This window comes from Paramormyrops kingsleyae, chromosome 6 (assembly GCF_048594095.1).
Source record: "Paramormyrops kingsleyae isolate MSU_618 chromosome 6, PKINGS_0.4, whole genome shotgun sequence".
Classification (NCBI taxonomy): domain Eukaryota; kingdom Metazoa; phylum Chordata; class Actinopteri; order Osteoglossiformes; family Mormyridae; genus Paramormyrops; species Paramormyrops kingsleyae.
The window spans coordinates 34,603,654-34,623,023 of NC_132802.1; the positions used below are offsets into that span (position 1 = coordinate 34,603,654).

General features: G+C 46.3%; 1 protein-coding gene across 6 annotated transcripts in view; it reads right to left on the reverse strand.

Annotated features, from left to right (window-relative positions):
* rad54l2 (RAD54 like 2) overlaps positions 1-19,370 on the reverse strand; it is a 49,449-nt gene that overhangs the window by 18,327 nt on the left and 11,752 nt on the right. For 3 of the 6 annotated variants that reach the window (XM_023821001.2, XM_023821003.2, XM_023821004.2), the window contains one exon: positions 17,786-17,977. The exons of 1 other annotated variant lie outside the window; for it this stretch is intronic. In XM_023821001.2, coding sequence (XP_023676769.2) covers positions 17,786-17,921 — 136 coding nt within the window. In that variant the 5' untranslated portion in view covers positions 17,922-17,977. Of the gene's footprint in view, positions 1-76; positions 2,761-5,830; positions 6,360-17,785; positions 17,978-19,370 lie in introns of those variants that run through there. 2 more of the 6 variants (XM_023821005.2, XM_023821006.2) reach the window with 2 other exon arrangements.

Sequence of the window (19,370 nt, forward strand, 5' to 3'; positions counted from 1 at the left end):
ACAGCCATGGAATCATAGACATGGATCAAGATTAACCAGCTCTTCACATGTACATCATACAGCAGGGATTACTTACCAGGACGACATCCAATCCAGAAAAGGGAGGGACCACGAAGTGAAAATGAATAAACACTAAATTAATAACCTAAAATAAACAGGAACAAACCGCCTGTATATAAAGAAGGTACCGGACTGGTATCTAATGACTGACAGCAGGACTATATGCACTAAAAGGAAGAGTTTCCTCCCCACAGGCGCTCAGGACCAGTTGGGGGGGGGTCCAATAGGGACTTCATTGTTCATTGGGCTGAGATCACCAGGCGTCCTCTTTACTCTACAGAACACTTATATAACAACTGAAAAGCAACGATACCTACATATGTCAGTTAACGCAGGCAAAATTGTGCCCTGCTTAAGGCAAAAGGTTTGGCTGATTAGCGATAATTGGGGCTGGGACAGCTCTCGCTCTTCTCTTTCTTCCGGAAATAGCTCTCACCATCAGCAGATCATTTTAAGACCTATAATCATATTTATAGCACATGCAGGCTACTCCTTTGATTCGGACAGCAGGAAAAAAGAAAAAAAAAAAAACCTCAGTTACCCAAGTTAATGGACTTTCATAAATGCCCATCTGTTCTGTAACACTAAAACATTTCAAGGTGAGAGGCTAAATCCAGCACCTTTATACTTAGTTTCTTGAATCACCAAAGATCACCAGCATAGCCTGTTTAAAAGCTGGACAAAACGATGACTATTATAATTCTATACCAAAAAATCAATACAAAAACATAGCACATAAGAGAAAAAAGAAAGAAAACTGCATTCAAATAAAATGAATATTTTATTTATGCAACATCTCCAAAAATGATCAAAATTTGGACTAAGTATTTAAGATCTGCATAATGACAGGTGAACCACAGATTTAAGTGTCAGATTTGTCACCTAGAGGAACAAGCTGGTGAAAAAGGCCATTAAACACCCTTACTTTAGCCAGCATCAAGGCTTAAATTAACATTAAAAAATGTTCAAAACACTATTTTAAAAAGTGGGTGTTTTTTTCAAACAAGCAATAGCTTTTCTTCAAACAAGCAAATTATTTAGTGAAGAAAAACTACAGTAAGATTCATTTAAGAGGGATAAGATCAATATTCAGCAAAAAAGAAGAGGGACTGTCCCCATGACTGGACAAACGCATAACCTCAAGCACAGCAAACAGGTCAGCAGCCTAACTTAAAACTGCAAAGGATTTACAAAGTTTGGAGGCTAATAGATATTTAACAGCGTTTCATTTGAATGCGGCCAAAACAAATAACAGACTACACACTGAAGAGGGGCCCAAGATACAAGGTTTGTTTTTTTTTGTAACTTACGGTTCAAGTCGAACATTTTCTTTATACATATGTACAGCCAGGAATGATATATAAAAGATTTATGGCGCCGAGCACTTTAAGGAAACACTTTGTGCATTTTTTCCATTACCAAAATAATCTCTGATGATATCATCCTACAATGTCATACTTGTTAACTATGAAATCTTATCACCATTAACTGACCTAAAACACGGAACATGATGTCACACCAATATTGTCTGTTTAATGCTACTGCAGGGCTTATATATTTTGCGATGAAGGTGAGTATAAACAGAAAGCTCAACGTTTTATTAAAAGAGACAGAGGGATTCATATAAATGCATGAATATGTGACGCTAAGAAATGCGACATCGAGATTGCGGGCCATTTCAAAGACGGCTGGGACACGTTAAGGGAAAGCAGCTGGAAGGTGACAGTAAGCGTTCCACTGGCCTCCGTGTGCCGGGGAGCGGGCGATGGCTGTATTACATAACGCGTCGTTACATAATCAAAGGTTCCATTTCACTTCTTTCTGAGACCCAGGAAACTAAACACCCCAGGAACCTTGGGAGAGAGAGAAAAAAAACAACGCAGGAGGAGAGAGAGATGAATATCCGTTTTCTTCCCTGCTTCCGGGCCGTCTGGCACCGATCCTTGAAACGACTACGGCTTGTGTCCAGTACTGAGAGAAAGCTTGAGAGAGAAGGTAGCAACCATGTGATGCTGCGCTGGTAACCACGGGCGTTACATAACACAGGGATGCACGCATCACAGCGAACACGTAAAAGACGAAGAGGCTGAAACTCCTACTCATCAGCAACTGAAAGTACTTTTTCCCCCCCAAGGGGGGGTTTTTCAATAAAGCAGAAGAGGATAAGAGAATGAAAAGCATAAGAAAGAGGCAAATCAAAAGAAAGCATACAGTCTCTAAAAGCAGAATACTCTCAGTGTGCAACGTTGCATAAATTGCAACGATCATGCCAAAGATGATGCTAGACCAACTGGCAAGTTTCAGTTGCTAACCAGTTAGTTTTTATATAAAATGGTCCTTTTTTAATTGAAAAGTGCTTCCAGCTACTTTTTATAACCTTGAAAATGTGCTGTTCGAACGGAGACAAATACTAGCAGCTTTATTTACAAGAAACCTACAGTCCCTCAGACCTATGAAAAGCATAAACATGAATGGAGAGCCCGATCACGCTTTTATTAGAAAGAGACAAATACTCCATACTCCGTCTTCTAGGAACATAAGTTTTACATAAGCTGTGAGCAGCGCCTCTTTCCTAACCTTCTCCTTGGGGGAGCCGTTTTCCAGAAGCCACAGGTTACGTAACCTGGGCATGCTCATTTATATAACAGCACTTCAGAGTTTCAGCGTCATCCCCCGGCTGTGACTGAGTCGCCGTGCTTTCCATTTGCGTAAGCGCTAAGACTATGGAACCTTGTGGGGACCTCGAAGGGCTCCTGAGACGGGTTTGATCACTGTTGCACACAGCTGAAAAGATGCAGCTTTAGTGCTGACTCTGACACTGTAGTGTGATAATACTGTGGTTAACACAGAATTGGTACCAGACCCGGAACACAGTGCTCCCTGGGTCAGACCTACATACTCACTCTATGCTGCTGCCAGAGGGCTTGTGATGATGGACCTACAGGGCTGCAGACAGGAGCGATTTATATACGGTATCGGGCTCTGCTCAGAAGACAGGGCGCAAAAAAAGATACAACATGACAGCGAATGACTGGACGACAAGAGGAAGTAAAGCAGAGCTGAAACAGGTAGGACTGCTTGCTGAAAGCATTAACGATTGAACTGTGTCTAACAGAAGGTGTGGGGGGGGGGGGCAGATTTCACTCGATCACGTAGAGAAGTGGGTGTCGGACTTCAGCTAGAGGCTGCAGTGCAGCCATGGCTGCTCCCCCCCCCCCAATGACTCATCGCCCCCAAACTGATGCTCTGACGGCTGTTCCCAGCGGCTGTGCACCGAGCCGACAAAACAGCGGTAACACCGAGCTATGACCCACTTCCAGGTGTCGCCCGGGGGCCCTGCAGACCACAGATGCAGGAAGAAAGGGCTCTGACAATTGGCAGGTCCGTTTCCAATCCCAAGGGGGGTGTCCTGCCCTGTTAACACTTAGGCGGTGTTAAACCGGTTCACAACCAAAGTCACTCACTCTGCATGTCAACCAGTCTTCTCACATGTCCAGATAACATTGTCACTAGTCTATCACAGACGACACATATTTTGGGGAGCTTTCCATCTTAATTTAAGTAATTATCACCAGACCAGTTGATGCAATTCCTAGATAATATATATAAAAATCTATAATGATATCACATTAAACCCATATAGGGCAGGGATGATAGACAAGACTATGAAATCACCCATCATTAAGTGTTTAAGAAGCCCTTCAAGGCAGACCCAACCCCTCCCCATCACCACAGAGAGATGCCTTCTAAATGCTCAAGCCATGTCCTAATTTCTGGCAGAGTGGGCTGAAGAAAGGTACAAGATGTCCTGCTTAAACCGGCTCGCCTTTCATTAACGCCTATGACACTGAGACAGAACCTCAAAACACACACCTAATCTATGCTAGGGGGAGGAGATCTTTCATTTTCACATTCTACTCAATTATTATTCTTCCTTTTGGCATCAGACATAACAGTCTGACATTATTTTTAAAGCTTTGTCAGCCAAACAAAAACATTCACCCATACTCTGTAAAAAAGCAGCTAATGCCTGTACAACAATTTAAACTCCAGTAGCAAGAGAAATGCTCTGAAGTTTGTTACCCTTCAGCATTCAAGATTCAAGACTTTGTCATATGTATCATAAACAGTCAGCTACATTACACAATCACCCTGCGTATTCTTCCAGCCATGAGTAACACGAACTAAACACAAATACAAATTAAGGAGCTTCACCTTCACCCCCGATTCCACTAGATGCCATTTTTAACGGAACTTGCTATATTAATTTTTTTAGCAGGCTACTAGTCCAAAAGGACAGATGCATGACAACAAAAACAAAATGCTGAGGCATGAAACGGCACACTGCTGCCTGGTGACCAGCGAGCGCACGCTCAAGGTCACGTGGGTTCACGGGGGTAAGGGGTGTGGCTTCAGTTTGTCACCCCAAGTTCACTAAATTCTGAAATAAGGTGGATGCAGCAGTGCAAGCAACGAATGCATGAAATCAAGATGTGGAATCCTGATATACATGTATGTATAAACAAAACTAGCAATAAACTGTAGACTGGCACACACACACACACACATATATATATATATATATATATATATATATACATATATATATATATATATATATATATATATATATATATATATATATATATATATATATATATATATATATATATATATATATATATATAATCATTGGACAAAGCCATACAAAAAGTGAGTTTCAAATGTAGTTAAAATGTAAACTGAAAAGCATCACCCTGCACAATGGATTCAGTGCAACCAAGGGGCCGTTTACATAAGAGCCGGCGTGGGGTTATGTAACTTTAGCTCAAAACGTACGGTGCAGTTAGTGAGCACGCTGGTCCACGTGTTCATGCAGACAGCGTTTACATTCAAAGCAGACCAGCCGTTTCCGGTGTCCACTCAAAGTTGGCCCTTCTGTGGGGCTCGTGGGAAAAAAGCTTCCTAAAGTAACTAACGCATGATACTAAAACCATCACAAGCAGATCATTACACACAATGAAAAAAAAACCCCAAAGCACAATCTCAAAAAAAGTTTCAAGATTCAGTGTCAAGTTGTAAAAAATACTTGACAGCCCGTTAATATGCTTTTAAGCGCCACTGAAGGGAAAGCGGTCCACAGAGGGCTTCCGCTGGCACGGGGAGAATTCAGTAGGCCAGTGTGTCATCCAGAGACGGGTAAGGGGCACTGCGGGTAAGGGGCACTGCAGGACAAGTCTCGCCGACTCCCAAGGAAACGCCAGCGAGCTGGCTGAACCTCATGTGAGGTCAAAACATAAAACGGGCTCGCCGCCAGACGTGCAGATACCAAAACACCCCTCCCAGCTAAACTTCACACGCTGCCATGGTAACCCTATCTGTCAGGAGGGGCAGAAGGAGAATGCGACCTGGATTTGAGGTCACGCAAAAGGCGCGTGGCTCAGACAGCACCCGGGAAAACTTCTGACAGCTCAATGCTGCAGAAAACCTCAAACACAAAATTTAGATAGACACACAGACTTACAAAAGCCTGAATGATGCTTACCTCAGACAAAGGCAGACTGTCTCACCATGTCCATGCAAACTTTACTAGTATTACCTAACACTATAAGGAACTGCAATTAACGATTACAGTAAATTTCACTGTAAATTAATTTGGAAAGAAGCAGCAGCAGTCCTCACAAAATAACCACTCCCAGTGAGCACACTGATTATTGCCACCATGTGAGTGGCTTCCACCGGGCCCCCCGCCCCTTCACATGACCCCTACCTGCGAAGGACTCGGAGTCATCCAGGAGCAGCATGGCTCACATTAGCAGGAGGTCCTCCCCAGGGCCGCAGCCTGTCCCCCGTCAGCTAGGGGCAGACACCCGAGCACCTGAGTCAGGCTGCGTGTGTGACAGACTCCTCCGCGCTGCGTCCCGGCTCCGCTCGCTCGCTCGCTCGCTGGCTTCCTCGCTCGCTCGCTGGCTAACAGGGTGAGCGTGTCGCTTGTTGCGCAGGCTTCTCACTGCATTCCCATTCACTGAATCCCTTCCAAGTGCTGATTAAATCAAGCTAGTGGGCAGCACCCAGGAACTAGGCAAAAACTCCTTGCATAACCAGCCACGCTCAGATGGGGCCCTACTGGGGGGGGTTTCCGGAGGCTGTACCTTTGTGTCATGTCCCTTTTACACAACTATGTTATGGGGCACTGAAGAATAAAACATTGCATTTCAAAATAGATGGGCGGGAGAAGTTTAAATTTCATCTGCCATTTCACTGAAGTTACACTGATTATGGTCACCTGACATGTAGATTAGAAGTACCTTTGCTATAATATTCACCATTAATATTCTCTTATTGTTATAATAGCTATCCTATCTTTGCAAATTCACATACAGTAGGTGGACACTAACCATTCCTTAAATAACTTTTCAAATTAAACTGCAAAGCACACTCCCACATGCCTGCTGTTACAGCAGCCTGCCCCCAAGCTATAGCCTATTCTATAACCTCTCAGAAGCCGTCATGTAAGCAAAAAGGTTCAGCTAGGACTGGGGTGTCAAACTCCAGTCTAGGAGGGACGAAACCCTGCACATTTTTGGGTTTCCCCCTCATTTAACACACCTGATTCAACTCCTTTTGATAATTTTGCTAATCATTTGTGGTACAACAAGGAAAGAATTAAGCTACACAGGGTTCCGGTCCCCCAGAACAGCAGTTCAATACCCCTGATCTAGGAGATATAAGCACTACAAATCCTGGTCAGCATGTTTTTGTCTCCCCCTCCCATCCCCTCCAAGCCATCACCTTAATGCCTGAAGCAGTTCCTTTATGGCTTGGGGGACACTTATACAGCAAAAACAACAGAAAAAAATCCCTGAAAAGGTGCTGCCAGGACAGCCGTCTGTCGCAGCTGCCCTGCCGCATCCTGTTCCACCAAAGCTCCCCCCATCGGGTCCAGCATCACACACAGTGCCCCCTCCCCCCACTATGTGTGCCATCAGCCAGGCCACTCCCCTTTCAGCAGGGCTTCCTTAGGTAACAGGGGTAAAGGAGTTCATGGACTGACTGGACTGGGCAGTGTCAGTGTGGGGAAGCCTCCAGTGAAAACAGGAATCACAGAGATGGAGTTCCATCCCAAAGCGCACGGCACAGGCATGGGGAGCGGGAAAACCAGCAGGGAAGGACAGCTTCTACATCACAGAGTCACCCTGGAAGGAAGCCCGGGGGGAGGGGCATGCCCCCCCCCCCCCCCACCAAGGCCAGAGCGGCCCGTCTGTGTCACGATGATTAATGACTATGCCGACTGCTGTTCAAATCAAAGTCCACTTCCAATTACCAAGCCGATAACTAAAACAAGGCTTTCATCAGTTACCCTCAAAATACAAAACAAAAAATAACATTATGCTTCATCATTATTATTATTATTATTATTATTATTAATAATGACACTTTGATCCCCCTGGGGAAATTCTCTTTTCGCCTACCCCATCTTGCTCTCCGTGACACACAGGCACACATATAGGAGAGAGCAAGCTTGGCAGCCACCTGCAGCTGGGGGTTAAGGGTTTCGTTCAAGGGCCCACGGACATGTGGCTGCTCTACTGAAGCTATGCTGGAACCAATGACCTTCGATCACAGGCTCAGAAGCTTAACCCAGTGAGCCACACGCTGCCTTAATGAAAAGACTGCAGGGCCTCTGCATCTCCTACAGGGACGACAACAGCGACCGTAACGGAGATGAGGATCAGATGGCAGAGGGAGGAGGTGGGGTGGGGGGGCACTAACAGCACTCCTCTTCTGCTTGGGGGAGTGGGAGGCACACTGACAGATAAGGGCATCTGCCAGGAGGTGCTGAAGCACTGAAGAAAACACTCAGATGTGAATATATGGTGCGTTCCATTTGCCTTCGGATCCGAGTTTCGGTTGCCAAGATCCGCTAAAAATTCAGGGAAAACCGAGTTGGATGCGTTCCATTTGCCACAGAAGTAGCAATACCATAGACCCGTATCAATAAGCAAGATTTTTTGCTTGGCTGGACAATTTTAAGGTACCTCAGTTTAAATGACCTTTATCTTCGTTCACTTACAATTAGCATGAACCCAACAAATAATCAGACTAATCATGAAATCCAATTCTAGCCCGGTTTACTGTTAGCCACTGTGAGCAATATCAATTGATAACACATTATACACGATGCTTTACGTATAAAACTCCATAGCGACATGTCCACAGATAAGTGTGTGCGACCGATTTAATGAGCCACAAATGAGAAGTAGTGCGTAGACAGTATAAACCTACATCTTTCCCTTCTGTTGATAAAGGGCGCAGCCATCTTGGATTCGGAACTCGGGATCCTCTGTGCTGCTCCGAGATATTTCTCGGATCTCCAAGAAACGGGAGCGCGCATGTCATCACTTCCGGCTTCAAAACTTGGAATCCGACTCGGAAACCGAATTCCGAGGGCAAATGGAACGCACCAATAGCCAGACAGGGCAAAAGCTGCCGAGAAACTCAGAGGAAGATTAATGCTTCATACAAGTGTGGAAAAAGCCATGATCAAGCACAGCCAGACGGGCACATCATCTGCCTGATGACAGGACCGGCATCAGCGCCTCCTATCCCCAGGCGGAGAACTGCACTGAACTGCACAGCTCATCACCAGATGTTCTTACACATCACCCTAAATGTAAAATTCTGCTCCACCCAAACTTCCTGACCTCCAGTTGTCAGCCCGACGTCCTCCCCACCTGTCTGCTTTTGCTGGGCACTTAATCACAAATCCACATTTCTAAGAACATACCACCACACTCCTCACTTCTGTTACTGACCCTAGATTTCCTACTGTTCTATGGCAGGAATCACGATGAGACTCATTATCCAAAGACGCTCCTGGTGCCCGTGTAATGGCAGTTGTGTGAGTGGGTCTCACTCCAGGGAGGGAAGTCATTCTCTGCGGCTTTACCATTGTGCAGATATCAGACTGTGGCGTTCAGTTCATCTCCCACGGCACCTTTCACACAGGCACCATAACTCCTGTCCTGTCAGCAAATGCATACAAATACAGCATCAGTACTTCACATATGCCAGACAAAGGTGCACTATTATTAGTATCAGTTGCTTTGATTTTATATCACAAAATATCTAGTGGGTAATTTAGTGTAAACTTTAAGGCAAGAAAAAAAATCACTGAATTACCACAATGCAACTTGTATGGCTAATATCTTCGTGCAAATTACATTAAACCGCAAAAATACCATAATATTCTTCCATAATTTAAACTGGAGCAATGACCATTTTAAAACTTGCATTAAGCTATACATTATGCATTATGTTAATCTGCTTCCTTCTGGACATGCATCCCTTGCATAATGGACACATCAGCAAGTTATGCACACAGACAGAGATCAGCAGCTTCATCTATTCATAGCTATGAAGGAATAGGACCTGTTGCCAAAACTTGAGAAGTATTCTATTTCCAATCCAAGGTGCAATAAGTGAACTTCAGGTTACCAAGTACGAACAGCCATAACTGCTTGCAGAAAAATGGCAGCCAATCTTATTTCTATTTTTAGATCTTCTTAAAACCAAACGATGAACATTTCAAAAACAATTATCTTTCAAAAACTACACAAGCGCGAATAATGCATGTTAATGTCGCATGTGCATGCGACTGATACTGACATCAGACTGATACTGATCGTCTATGTGCTGCGCAGTACGTCATGTAAACAGGAGAAGCTCTGCCAAATTCCCTCTGATTCCTGATAAGGGAGCAGCCTTTCAGGTTTGTTTGGAGGACCACATCACCTTTGCACATCCCTATAGGAATTCAGTTTCGGCCACACAGTCAATCTTTCGTCCCCTCGCCTAGCCTGCCACCTCTGCTGTGTGGTGGAAAGGTGCAGAAAGGCAGAGACATCTGCCGCTGCATTTAGCCGAGCCTTTTCCACGCGATACAAGACACGCTGCCGCCGCCGACCACGCAAATACACAGTCATTGCTGACAGATTGAGCAGACGGGTCCGGCAGCGTAAACACGCTGCACTAAGGAGCAAAAACAAGGCAAGAGTTTGACTCCATTCTAATCTGATGACTGATTCATCATGCATGTTCACAAAGTAAAGCCCACCTGTCTGTCTGCCTCCCTCTTCCTGTTCCACAAGTAGACACAGAAACATGGCTTAAGATCCTTTTTTTATCACTGTAATCATCACGTCCGATTTCTTAACTGATGGTGTGAAGGCTGCCCATCCTTGACAGTGACATACCCGCAGCTTGGGGCTGCCCTTTCAAACATCACTTGACGCCCATATTTTGTTACAAGTTAACTGGTTACCTGGGTATGAGGACAGAGCAAAAACACTGCCCCAATTTACGCTGTGGCAAAAAGAGACGCACGCGCACGTAGCAGGTTTAGGCCCTTGCACAGGTACTCACTTTGCATTCAGAGTTGGCAAGATTCCGCCAGATTTTTTTTTAAATTTTATTTTGGCATGTTCAATGTCACGATTTGGAAGGTAACTGCACATTGAGTTTGCAAAGGAACAAAGCAAATCAGTATTTTTCTGAGTGTAACCGATGACTGTCAGGTGGAGATAAATATTTTCTAGACCTAAAAAAAAAACCCATTCTAGTGTTGGCAAGTGTTGGCAATATAGAGTATTTCTAACTTAGAGGAACTGGACTACTTGGAACCTATTCCATGAAGCAACTGGTACATAATCTAAATTATCTGGTGGGAAGGGTCAACAAAGTCACCGGGTCCCTGAAGACTACAACACCGGCTGTTATGGTGACAGACTGACAGACACAGTGGGCAAAGCAGGTGGCGCAGTGCCATGCATCGGGCCCCTTATGTAAGATCAAGATCCATGGGCACCCAACCAAGAAGCACCAAGAGGAACGAGGACCTCAGGCCAGAGGACATCAGCCCATCTTAATGCATTCATAACAAGACTTCTGTGGACTTGTAATCAGGCCAGAGGGCTATAAATGATGGCACGAACGCTTAGAGGGTATCAAGAGCCTGTGGTACTTCCTCCGTGGTACCGGGTCACGAATCACACATGCCAAAAACCAACACGATGTAATGGAGGTTGGCGAAAGCGAAGTTGAAATTCTGCCTCCTTCAGGATTAGAAGAACAAACAAACATGCAAACAAACACACAAATAAACAAGCAACTGTATAAAAACCGAGCAGGAGTACCATATTGGGCAAGAAAATATCACTGATGGCAACAAAAACCACCCAGCTATCAGGAATGCATCAATACCATTTTTTCAGTTCGAATGCCTGGGGCTGGGGGATACAACGATGCCGATAATTAGCACGATATAATTTCCCTTGGTATCAATATGCTGCACGCTCAATATGATTGCCATATGATTTAACACCAAACTTGTCGCTGGCATGACGTCACTTTCTCTGTGACTACATAGGACTGGCAGCGGAGCATAAGCTCAAACACAGCTGTGAAAACGGGCAATTTATTGAACAAATAAGAGGATGCAATTGGGTAGGCGGGCAGATAACAGACAAAACCGTCAAAACAGGGCAACTCACCGGGAGAGCATGCAAGTCCAAACCAACCCGTTAAATAATAATAATAATAGATTTAATTTATAACGCACTTTACATTTAAAATAAATCTCAAAGTGCCAATATGAAATAAATAAAGGTGATCCAGCTAAATCCAAAAATAAACTCCACAGTAAAATTCAGTCCATGAGAAACCCGGGGGTAATAATCCAGAAGGAATTAAGGAAACCATAGGAAATATACCAGCAGCATTTTTTCAACAATGACTAAAATAACTTGTTGAGTGGGGTCAGAAAATAGAGCAAATTGTTCTTCATTTTGACAATCACTACTGTTTGGCAAGTGTTTGTCATGTTCTGAGGATAAAGAATACTTTATAACTACCATTAACCATCTGGTTTCTTCAAATTTAATGCAGGAGTAAAAATCAACCTTTAGAACTGGAAAAAAAAAAAACAATGATTCGACTTATCGCGATAATTATTCATAGCGATCAACATGACAAATTTTAGCTAGAGGTGGGCAATCCACATTTTTTCAGTTCCGATCCGATTCCGATACCGATACAGATTCCGATACAATTAATAGCTCTTTTTACTTTATATATTAATTTAAGCTAGTAAATACAGATGGAAAAAATGTATGACAAAAAATATTTAATTAGGCTACTACAAACATACATAACGTACTGTTCCACCTCCTTTGTTGTAAGCGTTTTTGAGGCATTTGCAGTTCAATATGAATATCTTCAAAGCAAGTATACACAAGCGGCGAATGCTTAAAATTTTAACACAGTTTTTCTCCCATTGGCGTCAGCGCAGTTACACTTTTGTTGCGATGGCAGCCCCTCTTGTATCACAAGCTGCAGCGAGTTCGTAAAACAGTCCAATTAAGTTAGCGACTCCCAAATCATCCATTGCTTTGTTTTGTCTCGCAGTTGCGTGCGCTTTGTTAAATGGGATTGTCCATTAAACGCTATTCCCACCTCAAAACTTTATTTTACACAGATTGTAAATCGCTGTGCTACTGGTTTCTGTTAAAAGCGTAAAACACTCCCAGATCGTCACGTCTTATCTTACACTCCTCGTACTGCGAAGGGTATGCGTATGACGTCAGAGCAGGCGGAAGTCACTGTACTCACACCCACTGAGTAGCAAAAAAGACTGAAGGGCAGCGACAGCGTTCGATTTGAATGCCCCAAAAACACATATAAAATGGGAAAGAGCTGTTGTGCAATTGATTGTCAAAAACTAAATAAGTAAGTATAGGATGTGGATGGGTCACGAATGGCCGATACCCGATCTGTCAAATAGGTCTGGATCGGCGCGGATACCGATCCGAATATCGGTATCGGTGCATCTCTAATTTTAGCACAATAAGATTTTTGGTCACATTGCCCAGCTCTATGAGTACCAATGCTCAATTTCTGCTACTCACTAATAGGGTGGGCAAAAACCTATATGCGATGTTTTGAAACAATATCAAACAGTAATATTGAAATGACCCCCCACAAACACAAGCATACACACAGCACCAAGCGGGGAAATAGTTTTTAGTCCAAAAATAAATAAATAAATGAACGTATGAAAAAACAATATACAGATCATCTGCTAAACAGCCTGTGTTAAAAGATGCAAATGGGGGGGGGGGGGTGCTGATAATTTTTTTATTATGGATGGATTGGCGGGCCAGATTCAATTGTGACTTAAAATTCATGTTGAGTGCTGTTTAAAACCGTCTAAAGCAGTGGTTCACAAACTTTTCATGCTGCATACTGCCTCAAAGTATTACGCTCTGTGTGACAACATGTTTCATCACCAAGAACAATATACTAATATTTTCACTATGTTAGGTTTATTGTCTGACATTTTCTCTCTGTGCTACTGTTTGCTGCATGGTGGGTCGATGCAAAGAGCGGTTGGGGGCAGTTTCGACTCTTTCTTATGTTTAATTCTTAGACGTTTAATTAAATGACTCGTGTTGTATGAACTTGATAGCTTGCAAGTCTGCTCTGCTTTGGTTATTAACTTTGAAGTATTCCCACCCCGAAGAGATTTTGTCCCATTTATTTTGCTCTTCGGAACCGATACTGATACTAGTATCCATACTGATGCATCCCTAAGCATTGGCGTAAATTCATAGATAAAAAAAAAAAAGACAAAATTACTCACAGTCTCTCAGCATTCTCGGACACCCCGACTAGGACTTTGAGGACTTTTCTCTCAAAGCGAAGGAGAAATCTCGGGGTGTCCCTAACATTTCTCACACTGACACACCTGAATGCTGCATCTCTATCTCAGCACCTGTGCCGAGGCCGTAACAGAGGAATCTCTGCTGGGGAAAGCTGGTCAGGGGCCAGACCTGCTGGCCAGCACCAGGGTGGGGCCAGTCTGACCTTCTATATTTAGACCAGGGTGGATGCAAAACCCAGGTGTCATTCGGACCTACAGTCCTTTGTAAAACAAAGAGTATGAAAAACTGCGGTGCCTTGCGGTCAGGTTAGCAGGCCATAAGCATGACTGCACACATACACATGATGCAATGGCTTGAAAATAATCACATTAATCTGTAGTATCTTCCTGTAACATCCAAAAAAAACAAGTCAGGAACACCCTCCACCCAGGTGTAACTATGAAATACGCAAATGACAAATGTTTATAGAAAAAGCACAACATCAACAGGCTCCCATCAACATCTTTGGAACTCAGAGACCAGCATACTGTTACGTTTTGATCGTCTTCTAAAAGAAATTGGAAACCTGAACACATTAACACTTTATTTATTCATGCTTTCCCCCCAAGAAAGTGACGGCACAAGCCAGGGGCATGGGAGAACAAGGGAGGAGATGAGAGGACAACGGAGGAAAAGGGAGAACAAGGGAGGCGATGAGAGGACAACGGAGGAAAAGGGAGAACAAGGGAGGAGATGAGAGGACAACGGAGGAAAAGGGAGAACAAGGGAGGAGATGAGAGGACAACGGAGGAAAAGGGAGAACAAGGGAGGAGATGATAGGACAACGGAGGAAAAGGGAGAACAAGGGAGGAGATGAGAGGACAACGGAGGAAAAGGGAGAACAAGGGAGGAGATGAGAGGACAACGGAGGAAAAGGGAGAACAAGGGAGGAGATGAGAAGACAACGGAAGAAAAGGGAGAACATGGGAGGAGATGAGAGGACAACGGAGGAAAAGGGAGAACAAGGGAGGAGATGAGAGGACAACGGAAGAAAAGGGAGAACATGGGAGGAGATGAGAGGACAACGGAGGAAAAGGGAGAACAAGGGAGGAGATGAGAGGACAACGGAAGAAAAGGGAGAACATGGGAGGAGATGAGAGGACAACGGAGGAAAAGGGAGAACAAGGGAGGAGATGAGAGGACAACGGAAGAAAAGGGAGAACATGGGAGGAGTCTGGTGCGCAAAGGTCCCTGCGAGCAGCCTGCCACCTGGCGGAGCCAAACTCACACACGCTGACCTACATTCAGGCCAGTTTCTGGATCGCGCAGGAGAGCCGGGAAGCCGGATGGAACAGGATGCCGGAGGGAGGCCGGGCTACGTGATGGACGGGGCACTGGGCTTTTATGGAGCCAGGACTGCAGGCCACAGAGCGGGAGCGAGCAGGTTTGTGAAACTGACACGCCCACAGCGACTGTAATAACAGACCCCCCACTGACGAGCCTCACATGGCCTCACAGCGCCAAGGAGCTCCTGAACATCACGCCGACCCCTGCATAGTCTCCCAAGCCAGCATGACAGACCAGCGCCTTTGGGGCGCTACCATTAAGAGCAATATACTTTATGTTTCCATTTAATACTTAAATGAATATCCATTTTGCTGGTTCAGATATTTAAAGACATGCGTTAAAAAGAGCAAATTGTGACTGGGCACCGGAGAATACCTGCACGTCATCCAGCCGCTAACGCAGCCCAAACCAAAGGGTGATAACAGTATTACCAATTAGACAAAGGATAACCAAGATGCGAAGGTACAGTGAACAAGGCAGCCTGAGGGGGGGGCAGGCAGGCAGGCAGGCGTGGGGAGGAGGCTCCAAGATGTGCGGGGCCTGGCCTCCCAGGCATTATTGGAGCTGCAGCAAAACAGCTGGGAGCTATTCAGGCAGATTGGCGGGGTGGGGGGTGCAGCGGAGCCTTTCATAACCGTGTTAGGTAATGCGTGTCACGGTGACACCCGCGCAATGCTGGCGTAAATGTCAGCGCAGCCTGGAAAGACTGCGGCATCGTGACCCGCTCTGAGCGTGAAGCGGCAGGCCGAACACACCCCCCCCCCACACCACCCCACCCCACCCCCCCGCATTTAGCTCAACAAATTACAGAGGAAGATTAATTATAGCTCCTGGAAGTGCTGGGACACGGATGCGCTCCGAAAAGGCCGTCACGAAAGCAGAGGAGATGGGAGGAGCTGGGCAGGGGGGTGAAACTGTTCCATTGCCGTGGGGGTCTCTCGGGGGGCAGGGGGCTCTCCTCCACACCTCACATGCTGTCTACGAGAGGAAACCCAACAGGCTTAATATCCCACCAGCCTGCACACCGTACGGCTGAGCCAGAGCCATTTATCTCTGCCAGCCATGCTGTCCTCCCCTAGTCCTTTTGCTGGTGATGGACAGAACAAAAAAAACTTACAGATTATGCCTTTGCAAAGCCAGGCCTCCTTAATCACGGTACTTACTCCACCACAGTGTTCAGGAAGCAAGCCACAGCGCGCAGCCCTGCTGACTGGGTTCGTAACGTAACCAGCTGCTCGCCGGCAGCACGGTCTGGCACGCCGTGGACGAACAAGCGGGCTGATCAGCTCATCACACACAGCGCTTTCGCCTTCGGTGCGATGTTACAGTCAGCAGCCGTCTGCGGCTCCAGATTTGGAGCTGGGTGTCTTTGAAGCCGGTAGATCGACGCCGCGCGCCTTACCAGGCGATGCTCGCTTTTCTCAGAGCTTCCCGCCTGGAACGGAGCGCTCCTTCCTGTCCTCCGGGATGGCTCCTGCTCTCCGTCATTAACCCCGTAATGGGCATCGGTCGGGGGCCAGAACAGATGCTGGGGATTCAGAGCATCGAGGCCCTTAAGGCAGAGCAACCCACCACACCTGGGAGAATTCGCCAAGCCACCCCCCCCCCCACACCCACAGCTACCCATGGGCTGGAAGAGCTTCAAAACAAGATACTCCCAGACAAGGCAGCGTGCCAGGGGCCCCGGGGCCTTTCCTTTGCGAGGAGAGCCTTGGCCTCCTCGAAGGTTTACGATGCTCGCCGCAGTTGGTAGGAATGTAAGGCGAGAGACTCCCAACAGAACAGTCTGAAAGGCTGCATTATGAGGCCGAACCTCCAAGAAGGCATGTTTCCATCCACCGAAACAGCAAACTGATGTGCTTTGTTTGAGGAGCAGATGGAAGAAGAGATCCATGTGACAACATACACAATACTCAGGTGGACGGCATGAAACAGCAACGCAAACCCAAAACAGCCTGGAAGGATGCACGCTCAATTCATTAGCCAGAAGCCGGCTTCACTTTCACTGGGTAGGACATGAAATGAACTGGCGTATAGCTGAAGACCTTCCCCCTAAAACAGAAGCACAGCTAAATAAGTGCCAACTGCATCAATATGGCAGATCTCCCTGCGAACTGTCTGTATGCCTGCTTTGCAGAGCCGCCACCCGCATTCTGTTGATTGAACGGGAAACCCGAAAGATGCCAAAGGGTTCAGGGGCTGATGGCATGGGGCCAATGCTGGTGCCCCCCCCCCTCCAATGCCTCCCATGTGTGATTGGTCCTCGGTGTCGCTGGTCCCTCACACGCACGAGGCATCAGCGCACTGACAGCACTAACACGCTGCCCTCACGCCCCCACCAGCATCATTAGGCCCTCGTTAGCATGCATGCTGATTAGCTTGCGAATCCTAAAACGCACAGCTTACAAAACTGAGCTTCGACCAGCTTACCTATTACTAACTACATGTAATAATACTACTAAGCTGGGTCACTGGGACAAACCTTCACGGCGTACCCCATAGCACAGTGTTACAGTGTTTCTCAACCCTGTCCTTGAAGACCTACAGAAGGTCTACATTTTTGCTTCCTCCCAGCTCCCGGTAACCTAAAACGTGGACTGTCTGTCCGTCCCCGAGGACCATATTGGGACACACTGCAAATAGCGAAATAGGTCCCAAACAATAAGCAGTACACTCACCTACGCCATCCTCTTCGTCATCCCCATCGTTTTCGTCGTCCTCCTCCTCCATCTCCTCCTCTTCCAGATCCTCCTCCTCCTCCTCGCTGTTGAGGTCGGGCTCCAGATCGCTCCCTGAGATCGCCTCTTCAGACATGGTGCCCCAAAGCTCTCTGTGAGCATTACCTACACATCCTCTCAGCTCCCGGTCCCCTGCATCCACAGGACAGGGACAGTCACAGTCCATCCTTTGGGGGGTGTCGAGCTCATCAGCCACACATCACTCTGCTGCACACACACAAGCTCAAAGACCTTTGACTGCTGGCCCTTTCTGTCATTGTGAACCAGTCTTAACATTTAAAAACTGCACATGATTTTAGGGCTGAATATAAAACATTTACAACAGTTTGGGGAGGGGGGGGGGGGCACAATACCATGTGCTGTATCTTGTGATGACTGGCACCCAGGGTACCCCCCAGCCCCCCCTGACCTCTAAAAGTATTTTCTCACCAACTGGATAACATTTCAGGGTACCAAAGTATGATGTGTATCGATGTACTCCTTAAAACAAGTGTAACTGAATATGGTTCCTTGTGCTGATAGCCTTACAATAACCCTGGTTGGAAGGATAATAAATTGTAATTTCTTCATTAAACACAGTACATTCTTAACGATAAACTGATACATACAAGGATTATAACACCCTATATAACTGGTAAGCATTTAGCATTTGTATTTGCAAACGAATAAAAACACAAACACAGCAACGCACACACCGTTACAGCACATGCACTCTCAGTTCTCCGATTTCCTGTTCTTCCTCAGATTCCCTTCATGGAATTACATGGCAAAGCAATATGGCACTTGCAGCTCAGTGATTTCCGGGGGGCTCGATCCAGGGGGCCAGCCTAGCTGTACCTGGCGAGCTCAGGCAAGCAGGGACAGCCAAGACTGAGCCTGAATCGGGCACTGTAAGGGAGAGGACGCCTTCATCCTCCCACCACACTGCGGAAACAATCACACCTTTTTAACTAGTCTGATGGCCTCATTTACATATGCAGTTAGAAGATGCTTGCTTTAGGGGGACCGTGCACCTGGCGGAGGAAGTAGGAAAACAGTCATGCGGAAACATGAGACAACCGATACGGGGGTTCATAGCGTGGTTTTCACTGAACTGGCTTTGTGGTCATGCCCTTGACAGAAAGGAGGATGTCGGGACAGCCGTTACTGACTCTCTCACTTACATAACCCAGCAGCACAGGCAGACGAGCGGAACCATTTCAAGTGAGCCGCCTGCCATTCTCAGCATTTTTCACCTTTCACCCCCTGCCCTGCCCGAGTCTCCGGCAGCACCCAGTCCCATACGCAGGTCACTTACATAACAGTAGGTGTTGAAGAGAACGCCCCCCGCCCCCCCACCATCCCCTCCACACCCCCCACAGCCCATTCCAGGCCCACCCACAGGCATGGCTGTCAACCTGGCAGCCAGCGGCACAGGCACAGGCACAGGCACAGGCACAGGCACAGGCCGCACCACACGCGCAGATTGACAGCTCAGCCGTAAGCAATGGGGAGCTTATATAATGCCGGCCATTTCCATACATGC